The sequence below is a fragment of the Epinephelus moara genome, chromosome 5 (assembly GCF_006386435.1).
Source record: "Epinephelus moara isolate mb chromosome 5, YSFRI_EMoa_1.0, whole genome shotgun sequence".
Taxonomy (NCBI): Eukaryota; Metazoa; Chordata; class Actinopteri; order Perciformes; family Serranidae; genus Epinephelus; species Epinephelus moara.
This window is the reverse complement of record NC_065510.1, coordinates 30,460,229-30,473,078: the sequence shown is the minus strand read 5'-3', so window position 1 is coordinate 30,473,078 and position 12,850 is coordinate 30,460,229. Positions and strand designations below refer to the sequence as shown.

The following is a 12,850-nucleotide window of genomic DNA, read 5'->3' as shown; positions in this document are numbered from 1 at the left end:
AAATTCAGTTTAACTGCTGACAGGAAAGGGCATGCCAGTGGGTCACTGCCGGAGAAAATACAAACAGCACAATCATTTTCCTAGCCTCCTTTTTGATCTGGATGAATAATGTGTGAATGCTTAAAAGCCCAGTCTTGACGTATGACATCGTGACCAAGCAGTGATGATGCCAATATTCTCCTAAAAACGTATTGCTCAACCTGGTGGTCGAAACCCCTCAGGTGGTCCCAAGACAAATATGAAAGGTGGCAAGATCATTTATGGGAGAAGAACAAAGACAAGAACGCAAATGAGTGTTTATATTTTTTTCTCTATTTGGTCTTGTAAAATTCTGGATATTTTCACCTCCTCACATCTCAAAAATTCCCAAAAGTTTCAAAGATCAATATTTTCTATCAGCAGTGGCAAAAATGACGATGTGTTGTGTCAAAGGAGTCATTCGCAGTGACAAACCCACAAATAACTATCATGCGATTGCAGTGAAATGTACAGTTTTCAGACAGTCTCTTTCAAAATAAAAGCACCACGTCGGTACAAGAGCGCAAATTGATATGTTTGGCTTTACAGTCATACGGGTAGCAAACACTGTCCTCCTGGTGAAAGGTCAACAATTTTTCAACAACTTTCACCCCATTCACTTACACTGTTGTCCTGCGGTGTTTCCCCCTGATGCCTCCGGACGCTGTTACACAATAACTGTGCCCTGCTGTATATTGTACTGATGTGAAAGCAGAGCTTTTTTCATCTGTGTCTGATGCTGGAAGTCACTCCCCAGTAATTCCCATACAACCCACATATTTTAAAACACTGCAATCATGTGACCGATGCACTGACGGATGTAAAGAAGGAAGCAGTCCCGAGTTCAGTTAGGAGGCAGGTTGGGTGGTGAATGGATCACAATACATTTTACCAGGACTTTCCTCAGGAGACCGGTGTTTGTAATCTCGTGAATTTTGAGTAAACTTAAGTTTAAGACATGTCCTCATCATTTTTCTTTTCCTAAATCGTAACTTTACTTGCCTAAGGCTAACCTCAGTAACGTAATGTTAATTACATAAATATCATACAAACCACTGCGTGAGGATACGTTGACTCTATAGACTGAATTAGCTCATTGTTTTGGTTTTACAGCCCACAGTTATACAGTTTGGTTCACACTCACTGGGGCAGGCAGCTTTCAACAAATAAGCACCAAACAGCAGAGAGACACAGCTGGGGACGAGCCAGTTAACACAATGGAGCATTGAATAGCTAAAGAGCCAGATATTACAATGTATCCTCATACAATAGTTTGTAGGATATACTCAAAACTAGTGCCCCCACAGGCTGGGTTAGGTTTAGGAAATGTATTGTTTGCTGTGACATGACGTGACATACATATATGTAACTTAAAATAAGTCAATGCTGACATTTAGTTTCACATGGGACACAAACCCTGGTCTCTTGGGTCAAAGTCCTGTGTTTCTTTCGCCCTTCCAGCACCCTAAGCTCCTTCCCTATATGGACTTAATCACTGTTTATACTACAACATCTGACTTCCTCCTTCGCTCCCATCATATGACGGTGGACAGCCTGCAGTGCATACAATATGTCACATGATCACAGCTTCCTGGCTCATGACTATGTGGGTTTTATATGAATTATAGTGCATTACTTTTTGTTGGTATAAGTATAAACAGCGAATGAGAGCAGCCTGGATATTTTTCCTTCAGGGGTTGGTGGAGACTAAAAACAGAGCAAAAAGAGGAGAGTCAATACTAATGTTGCAATAAATGAGTTTTTTTAAATACATTCTGCCATAGCAACTTTATAGGTTGATAATATGATAATGTTGTGTTTATGACTTATTTTGCTGACTGTGAGTGGTGAAAAAAATCTAAGGGGTTGGAAAGGGGTTGTTGAATTCTGAAGTTTTTAAATGTTTTATAAACATAAAGGTTAAGTAATAAAGACACCCTGATGAAGGCTGCTTCAAGCAAGTGTTATAAAACTGCATCTACACTTTGCTATAAAATGATGCACATTTTCACACCCTTTTCACCGCAGAGATGCAACCAACTGTAAGCAGCACTTGCATGAGCTCCTGGCCTCTACCTGGGTCGTGTTTTATTAGTTTTAATAGTAAGCAAATAGAAAAGAGATTGAAAGAGAAAGAGAAAAATTGGTTTTGTGGAATACCAGGACCATGATTCATAGGAAACTGAAGAATAAATCAATTACTCTATGATTCAGTCATCCTCAAATAGTTACAGTATACTGTATGGCCTTTGGGACAAACCAGCAGACACCACACAATAAAAAATAGATGTTTGTCTTCTTTTGATGTGTTTTGTAAATACATTTTGATTCTCCTAAAGGCAGTTTATTTCAGATTCTATTTGTTTAACAGATTTAATAGTAGGGTGGCTGTTGGTGGGGATAACATATAATAACAGCCTTGTTGTTAGTAGCATCCAGCAGTGGTTGGCATTAAAAACATAGCCAACTCCATCTGGCTGTAAAGATGCTGCTGCTGCTGCTTGTTGCTGGGCACCATAAATACTAACCAGCGTTGCTATATCCTGTGATCATGGCCTTCCTCTGTTCACTTGAAACTCAAACCACAGTATAGGGCATCTTAATCACACATAGTGCACACGCACTTTCATCTCCCCGCTCTTCATTGCATAAGCTGTCACTCCTGCATTTTTTACGCCATGACAGATGGAAGAAAAGTAATCTTTCAGAATCTCAACCACATGTGTACGTGTGAATATACCCTGCCCCCCGACACTATGCTTTGTGGCGTCTTTGTGGCGACATAACGAAACCACTCAAGGATGAGAAATGGTGTAAGCAGCACCTCTGCTTAAAAATACGCGGTATAAAAGCAGAAGAACAAGGGAGGCCGGCAGAACGATCGAAAGCCACAGACACAGCGGGTTTGGTACAACATGTACAGAACCTCACATGTTTTACTAAATCTGTTTGTGCAACCCAACAACACATAACTGAAAACAAATTATTTTCATTGTTAAGTGCTTCACAAAACACATTTATTCTGTAATTGTACTGTTGAACCAACAATGAGAAGTGAATGAAATCAGTTATTTTCTTTGCAATTATTGTCCTTGCTATTACTGGGATCATTAAACAGATAGTTTTACAGAGACCAATTATTCATAATAATAATGACATATGAAAACAGATTTATTTTTTGCTCATAACAGGCCATTTACAGTAATCAAACTAGAAAAAAACAAACAAGCAATGCTGAGTCAACTCTGTACTTTTTCCACTGTGAGCAACAACCCGCACGACCAGCTACCCCTAACCTGTAATTTCTGGTTACACACTGTTACTGTAAATTAGACAATCACTAAATATAAAATAGAGTTGAGCATACGAGGCCAACAAGTAGTGATAACACTCGAGAAAACGAGAGAAGAGTAGAGAGAAGAAAAGTGTTAAAAAAGGATGTTAGAGGGGGAGGCAAAAGGATGTGGCAACAGAGAAAGTTCATCTCTTTAGTCATCTGCAGTTTCAAGTGTCCTCCTGAGCTGGTGGAAAATAACAAAATATAAAGTCAGATATGGTGAAAAACCAGTGGAGAGCTCTTTTCCAAAGCTTGTGTTGGGCTGTCTCTGTGCCCGCCTGAGTCTCGGGATGTAAACAGCAACTGCAACTGTGTGATTATGATCCATTTACTCTCCTCTGTTTCTATATGGAAAGATCCTGTGTGTGTGTGTGTGTGTGTGTGTGTGTGTGTGTGTTTGTGCGTCAGCTGATCTGTGCACATCATACAGAAACTTTCCACCATACTACCAGATGCAACATGAGGCAAATTTAAAATACACTGTGCCATGGCAATGATCTCAGAGTCACAGTACATTTGTGGGCAGCTGGGGTATTACAAGAAATATATTTTACTGGGAGATTGTTTGTAGTTGACAACAGCTGATGTATGTTTCATTTATTGATGACCACTCGGGGATCCACTCAAACACACACACACACACACACACACACACACACACACGCACACACAAACACTCACTCACACCAGTGGCCAGTGAGTCAAGCTGTTTCCCCAGAATATTCAGTGTAACCTCACCCATATCTCGTGATATAACACTTGTAAGCATTACACTGTGACCTATTTCGATCTGGGTGAAAAACACACAGAAAAAAACACAAGCACAAATGTAAGAATAGTTCCTACAATTATTTACTTCTTCACACGTGATCATGAAACTTGAACACACTGTCCAGACTCATGGACTCACACACAACATCCAGGTGTTTATAAATTTAGGTCAGGAAACGGGAAGTGGGGAAAAAGCCCTCACTTGTGTCATGTTTTGCAAAGACAGATCTGCACAGTATGTGTTACATTATTGTGGTGTTGCAGGTAGTTGCTTGCAGTTGGATACATTTAAATCAACACACCGATCCGAGACTACCTTACTTCTGATATGATGTGCTGTAATTATCTCTCTTGCAGAAGTGATGTTGACCTGACTTTGTATTACTATTTGAATGTATTTGACTTTGTGAGACTTTTCCATATTTTATATGGAATAATGGTATTTTTGCCATAGATGCAGTGTATATATTGTATGTATTTTTTTGTTCAATTATATATGTAAATGCTGTAAGTGCTGTTTCCTATTTAAACCACTGTTTTCCTGTGCTCAGTATGAGCCTGATGAAGCTATAAGTGAAATGCTCTATTAAATTCTTGTTCCTCTTTCAAAGTCCTGTCTGGTGTGCGGTATGTAGCCACAACATTTGTGTTTTTTTTTTCTTCACCGATCAGCCATTTTGTGTACTTGCATACATACAGTACTATACAGGGTGAAAAGGTTGTCACGGAAGTGTTTCAGTTCAGCTATTTTAATCAAGTGAAAATGTGTGTCACACACTGATGCTTAACCACATGTTCTCATAACTGTGTCATGATCACTGCTCCTTGTCGGTCTAACATTCTCCCCCTGGCAGATCACATTTTTCCCATACTGCTTCTCCTCTTGGAAGACTGATGGTCACAATGTGCAGATGGCCATTTAATGCATGTGGGATTAATGTTCACTGGCTGTAAACAGAAGCGTGCACGCACACACACACACACACACACACACACACACACGCTTACTGAAACGTTCCATATGGAAACACTAAAGCGTGTAATCGTACAGTTACAGATGAAGTTGCAGTTGCTTTTCACAGCCTGACACTCGCTGAGACGCAGATATAAGCAAGGACAGGTCGATATATGCAGCCCGCCTACACATGCACACACACAAACAACACATGCACACACACTGACGCCGTGTTAGCAAGCTGAATCTGCTTTGATTCAGCCTTTTGTTTACTTTAACTTTGATGCTGAGGGGACATGAACTTGCATTCTCTCATCCTCTTCCTGCCTGGCCTACATGTGTGGGTGATTTGTCTGTCTCCATGTGTCTGCTCATTTGTCTCCGTATATGTCTGGTCCTCTGTCTGCGCCAATATGATGAAAAACGATGACAGAGAGTCAAGGGGATGCTTAAGAGAACCAAGACAGAAAGCAACAATGACAGACTGAAGGGAGGAAAAGAGGCTATAACAACTAGATTTTATATCCCCGTGGTTAAGCTGAGAAAGGCTGAGAACACAGAACTGACTTGTTATAGAAATTGCTGACACTGTGTGCAACAGCTACAGTATGTTGTGCAACAGTTGTGCATGTTTTGCTCAGTGGAAACAGATCAGAGTTGGTGACCACTTGCTTCACCATCACATCTAAATCATGCACAGATAACCTATCTATATCCATCATGTGTGCCACATGCTTCCTGTATGAGTTTGCCATAACTGGGGCGGCAGTAGCTCAGTCCATAGGGACTTGGGTTGGGAACCGGAGGGTCGCCTGTTCAAGTCCCCGTCCGGACCAAAATATGGAGCGTGGACTGGTAGCTGGAGAGGTGCCAGTTCACCTCCTGGGCACTGCCGAGGTGCCCCTGAGCAAGGCACTGAACCCCCCAACCGCTCTGAGCGCCTGTCATGGGCAGCCCACTCTGACATCTCTCCACTTAGTGCATGTATAGGTCCTGTTTGTGCATGTGTGTGTTCGGACCTGTGTGTAATTGACAAACAGAGTGAAAAAATTGAATTTCCCCTTGGGGATTAATAAAGTATATAAAATAAAAATAAATAAAAATAAATAAATAAATTGAAGATATGCGGACGGTGCTGTTGCTGCATGCTGTTTGGTAACTGTGACTACTATCATCTCACATATCTGCAAAAAATATGAATCTAAATCTCCCTCATGCAAATTAAGTATGGTATGTTACCCTACTCACCACCCGATCTCAGTTTCTTAATATGCGAACATACTCTTTCGTTTTCTTCATCCCACCTGGGTTTCTATCCTCTCCTTCACAGCTGTTGTGGTTTGTATATTTATTTTGTTGTCCTCTTGCATCTGAAGTAGAGCAAAATTCAACTGTTTACTAAACCCCTCTGCTGAACAGGAGTCATTAAATCACAATTTAGGAAACTCTACAAACAGATATCTGCAAGAATCTGTAGGCAACGGTATGTCACAGTTTTGCATTCCTAGTCGCTGCTCTTTTATGCATGCACAGACACTCAGCCCTCAGTCAGTAATTTTGCACTTATCCTGCCTCTCTGCCACTCCTACCTGCCAACCAATCACCTGTCTATACTTTTCCCGCTCCTGCCTGTTGACCACGCCCACCTGATCAAGCAACTCAGTTCACTTGTTCCTCATTACTCTCAGCATGTATATATACCCCACCATTGCCATATTATTCTTTGCCACTCATGCAAGACTCTCCAGGACTTTATTCTGGACTGATCTCCCATCGTTGACCCTGCCTGCCTCTGACCTGCCTGCTTCGTCTGATTCCCAGTAAACGCCTCAGCCTTCTGTCCCGGACCTCAAGACCTGCTTCGGCGTCGTTGGTTCCTGTTGGCCTGTGGCTGCTTGGCAATACCATCCGACGACAACATGATGGTGTGAGTGTTCCAGTCAGCTTACCTGTGGTCCAGAGATTTTCACTGCGTAGCCACACATGCCATTGTGTGTGCCTCCTGTGAGTACTTACCTGCTGGCTTCTCAACCCTCTGCCTGGCCTTGACCTGTCTTGTGCCTTTCCCCCTGTGGTTCGACTGCTTGGTTGTGTACTTACCTTGTTTTGGATTTTCCACCTCACTGACTATGTCCCCTGCCTGCTCCTCCATGGTCCCGTTGCCTATTTCTGAAGTGAACTGTGTTTCCTGTTGGGCTAACGCCACTGCTCACTCACCTGCCTCCCGGCCAAGTGCAGCCTGCCTGCCAAGGACTTAGTGAAGAAACATTGCTGGAGTATTGAATTGTATTGTGTGCTGCTTACTTGTCCTGCCCTGAACCTGCCAAATTGTAACAGTAAACGTCAAACTGTTCCTGGTCTCCTTTGTGCTGCAATTGGGTCCTAACACAGGGGCCTAAATATAAAAAAAACAGATTTAACAGCTTGTGTATCTGCTTTAAGTTAAGCTGCTATTGTTAGCAGCATGCACCAAACTAGCTCGATAACATTAACTAACTCCATTAGCGTGGGGTTCAACGTTATGTGTGTGCCCTGTTCACGATAAGCAAAGCCATTGTGTGATATTTATTGACGGTATAGAAGGTGGCCCTGGATGCTATTAGCAACAACGCTAGCTCTGTCCTGCTCTATTGGATTTGGGAGAGTTTACACACCTGCAACCCCAGTCAGTGTTACCCTGAAGAATCCTAAGAGACCTGGGTATAGCACTGGAGGCAGGACCCATTTCATTTCTATAAAAGTTGCTTAGTGCTCCATACAGCCAAAAATGTTTACCTGTGTATATAAAATCTTCCGGATGATCAATGTTGCTTCTGCATCATTGGGCCCAGAGAGTAGGCGCACTAGAGACTTCCACTGGCCAAGCTGGCTACTTCCGGTTTAGCACTCCACTATCTTGAATGAGAATAATATGATTTAATTGTGCGACTCTTCTAGACTTTCCAAATGTCATCAGACTAAGTAGTGAAATAAGTCATTTTGCTGGGATTGTGATTGATTTACAGATGTCTTTTTGAGCCTAATGGCAACACATGATGGACTCAAATGGCCACTGTGAAAATTTACCTTGAAGCCTAGCACACTTCCTGAGGACGTGGTTACACCGTGACGATCTAAGAGCCGTAGCATGAGCAGCACATTAGCAACGCAACACAGCAGCTGCGGTCTTCTGTGTCGAACAGGATGTGTTTCGGTATAGTAGAGTAAAAGGTCACCTATGTTTGGCAGCATGCAGAACCCCACACACAATCACTTATGAGTGTAAAAGTCAGGACATTAAAAAGTAAGCTAGATTCAAGGTTTTAACTAATGCTAGCTTAATTAGCTGGCTAGCTACAGCTGATAAAATCTGCCAGGGAAAGTTGACATAAGACAGCAAAATTGCATACTACAAAAGAGCCTGCTTTTGTCCCATTGTTTATGAAATTATTAAGAATTTCATCTACCAAAACCTCCCACAGTTGTAGCCGCGGATAACATGATATTTCTTTCGCCCGATTTAAATCATTCTGATATTAGATTCCAGCTCTACTGTTATCATGACCCAAAGTATTTAATCTCAATCAGTTTTTTTGACTTGTGCAAAGATGTTCACCTACTGTGCAGTGTCTATTCTGCTGGAAATATAACAGAAAAAGACTTTTTCCCCAAAATTTACTGAGAAAATAAATCCTGAGATTCCTGGCATTTTTCATCTTTTCAAAGACTTGGTTGAACAACCCTCAAATCTTTCTCAAATAAAGTTGCAACCACCATGTTTCTGTCCCTCGCAGGAGCAACGTCACCAGTGGTGCAGTGGTAGTTAATGAGGTGGGTGTGCTCCAACGTAGATAGGTAGGTTGCCAGGGAGGATGTGGGTATACTCTCCTATATTACAATGACTTTTTGGCCGATTGGTGATTATACTGTCCAGAAAAAGAGGTGGGTATACCCCGTCTACCATAAAACATTTATTAGTAGCCTGGGCTATTATTTGCTTAAATCACTGAAATCAACAGGCTTATATTTGGGACAGGCTTTTAATTCCTTTCACACAAAACTTTGCTCAGCAAATTTAAACCAGCATGAATATATAGAGAGAGTTATGGCACTCATGGAGTTCACCACGTTATCCTTTTAAAAAAGTATTCAAACCTTGGATTAATTTTTGTGAAAAACCCTTTTGATTCTTCTGATCTGAGGACCCTTACAGAGGAGGAATGGATGAGGAATGGACACATAATTTGAGGTAGCCAACAACCCGCTTTTATACATGTGAAGAATGTCTATTAAAAGACTGAACTGCTTGGGAACCAGACCAGACTTCTAATTGAGACAGGCGTTTATTTGTCAAAATGTGTAGCCACACCAGGTTGGTAAAAGGGACTTGGTGTTCAGTTGGGGCTAGGCTTATAATTGAAGTTTTACAGTTTGCATACACTCTCCACTGCACTACCGAACATCACCTAATTTTAACTCCATGTGGAACAAACACACAAAAAAAGAACATATTTGTTCCAACCAGAGAGAAATTATCAAATTAAGTGATCCATAGTTATATTGCAATAATATTTCCCTATTTAACAGATTATTAAAGGTTTTATCTTCCCTTTTAACCCGATATAAAATCCCTTCAGACCTAATCGGATCGGGTCAGTCTCTTCCAAGACATATGAGGCATTTTTATTCTCATTTGGCTACTATGCAAACAATAGTATAGTAGAATATGAGGGTCTGTGTAAACTCACCTACTGTAGACTACACTTGTGCTTGTCAGATGTAGCAACAGTAACCATGGCGAATGGAGCATAACGCTTAAAGTTGAAGCTGCTGCTGCAATTAAGTTTGGGTTTTTCTTTCCATGTAGTTAGCCTCAGCCAGCACTTGCCAAACCAAACACTCAAGCCAAAGACTCACATATTTCACAGCATTATTAAGCTTCTTTGAGTGAGTTTTATTAGTTGAGTCATTTTGGATCTTGATGTGGTGATAAATCACACTGGATTGTTGTATTGGATTGTTTTAGTTAAGAGCTTTATGTCATTAGATGATAGAGTTATAAAGACTCTCTTGAAGAGAGTTGTTTACCACCCTGTTTTCTCTGAACCACATCAGTGTGATTTGGTGGTGAATTTCACTTTAATAGAGGTCATCCTGCATCTGTCCCGGTCTGTTTTGTTGCTGTCTGGGGGGTTGAGAAAATGCAGAAGGTCTGTCACTGGCTTTGGGTGAAGGGCTGAACATTTGGGGGGGGAAGCAGGGAAAGTAGGAGGAGACTGTGGGAGCAGGAGCTGGGGGGAGACTGGGAACAGATATATGATCACTTACTGGCAAAACTCAAGTACAGCAGCAGCTGTTTAGATTGAGTGTTAGTCATCGGCCTCTCTTCAGTCTCTGTTCCCCCCTCCTCTCTTTCTCTGTCTCTCATGAGAGTGTTGTGAATAGCTCCTGAAATAGAGCCCGCTGGAGCGTAAAGGGAAATGTGAAAGACGGCGTGGACAGAGGGGGTGTTTGTGTGAGCAATGTGATATGGTGCCAGTGTGAGGAATGTGTTCAAATGGCGAGATACGGAGTGAAAAGACCAAGAAAGAGTGACGTGACAGAGACAAGGCCACTGAGATAAGTGAAAGGGAGGAAAAGAGAGACAGAGAGAGACAGAGAAACAGAGAGACAGAGAGAGAGGGAGACAGAGACAGAGAAAGGGGTGGGGAGCCGGGGACAGTGAGGCGTGCTCAGACTGAGAGTCTGAATCTGAGAGAGGAAGAAAGCTGGTGAAGGTTCACCGTTATTTTTCCTGCCACACACACATACAATTATCCCGTACAGAAAGGATTTATCTTTGTGTTTTTTCACTCTCATACTGGATTTTATGGACCTTGGACTACAGAGAAGTCTGAAAATTCTTTCTTAAACTAGGAACTAAGGATCTAAACTTTTATCACAGGACATCAACCAGATTAACAAGATTAACAACTATCTCATAGTTCTGTTAAAGTCATCAGCAGTTTGGGAATATTACCTTTGACATGGGGTCTGGGAAGGAGCTACTTCTTTTTGGTAAGTCTATCAATGAGAGCCCAATGACTATGCGTGTGACTGTGTGTGTGTGTGTGTGTGTGTGTGTGTGTGTGTGTGTGTGTGTGTGTGTATGACTGGGTGGGTGGGTGACAGTTGCGAAAAAGGCAAAAAGAAAAAATTACAAGTACAGGGAAGTTAAGAAATGTAATGCTGCAAACTTCTAGTTTCTGTTTCTGACGGGGTTTTTTTTTTTAGCAATATGTGGCAACTATAGAAACATATGTAAGTGTTATTTCTTCATTCATTCTTCTCAATTTTAAATAACCTTAACCACTAATATAACATCTACTACCAGTGGTCACAACTTGTAAATTCAGGGTGACATTTTTAGAAACCTTATTCAAGGTCACATGTGCAACATCAGTCACAGTGAGCCCTGAGCAGCCACCCAGCTGCGTTTGCTGCTGTGATGTACGGACGGAGGTCAGAGAGGCTGCTGTGTAGTGTCTGGATTGATGCTGCAGGACTGACCAGGTCAGTTGGAGCAGCTTCTCAGGCTGTCAGAGTAAAATAAACCCAGAGTCTGAATGTGTTGTGGCAACGTGCAGAGGTCTGATGGCACACAGTGACTCAAAACGTGAAGAATCTATAAACCGCAAACCTTTATAGGATGGGGTTTTTACATCCGTGTCAGTCAAATTTCAGAAACTCACCACCAACATGTTTATAACACAGCTTGCTGGTTACACCTGAAAATGCAAAATGACAACTGAAATGAAATTAAAAAAAAAAAATACAAGAAAAAGTGTCTGTCAATATGAATTCTGTTCATTTATTTATCTGTTGTATCTAATGATCATGTTGCTGTTTCTTAACCACAGCTTCTTGCCACTCAGTGGTTTGGTTTTCAGGCCCACAATTTTATGGTTTTGGTTTCTATCACTCTCATCAACCTCGTTTCCTGCGGCAAATATTCAACTCGGAAGTTGGTGGAGACCAAAAATAGAGATAAAATAAGAGCAAATACTTATAAATTTGTCATTATCAGGATTATTCATTGTTATAAATTATTTATATTTATTTATTTAAATAAATGCTAAGGGTGCTCCATGTCTGCTGGATGTGTAAATATTTGCCAACCATTTGTTAACATGTTAGCCATAACAACTTTATAAGATGATAATATGTCAGTGTTGTGTTTACAACTTGTTGTGCTGCCTCTAGGTGATAAAAAACAATGAATAAACAAATAAATGCTGACTTACAGTACTGCATAATATACTGTATGTTTTGGTTTTAAAAACTTTGAAACCAGCTACGGTCTATCGGAGGCCCAGTTTGAGAATACAAGAGTGGCTGCTACTTTATATAAAGTTCTGCTATCAAAAGTCAAAAATAGCTCAGCTCTTACAAACTTGTTGTTTTTCTCCCGAGGAGCTATTCTATGATTTATGACCCTAAAATTATGCGTCAAATACTTTTTTTTTTTACTATGAAGAGCCAGAACAGCTGCTCATGATCTAAGTTTCTGCTCTTATGCTACTAGCTTGTAGAACACGAGCTGAAGCTGGTCCACAGTTTGTTTTATTGGCATTCGCTAAAATCTGCATCGTAATTTTGAATGTTTACTAAACACAGAGGAGTTGAGTTGTTATTTGTCAGTGCTGTCGTTTCAAAGGTCAGCAGAAGCAAATATTCTCTTAATCTTCAATCAATCAATCAATTTTATTTATAAAGCCCAATATCACAAATCACAATTTGCCTCACAGGGC

At 41.1% G+C, this 12,850-nt stretch overlaps 1 protein-coding gene across 1 annotated transcript in view; it reads left to right on the top strand.

Annotated features, from left to right (window-relative positions):
• Positions 1-10,403: 10,403 nt before the first annotated feature.
• The window catches only part of LOC126390100 (adhesion G protein-coupled receptor E5), an 18,654-nt gene continuing 16,207 nt past the window's right edge, over positions 10,404-12,850 (top strand). Inside the window, exon 1 of the mRNA XM_050044229.1 lies at positions 10,404-11,117. Within this exon, the coding sequence (XP_049900186.1) occupies positions 11,087-11,117 (31 nt within the window). The 5' untranslated portion in view covers positions 10,404-11,086. The remainder of the gene's footprint in view (positions 11,118-12,850) is intronic.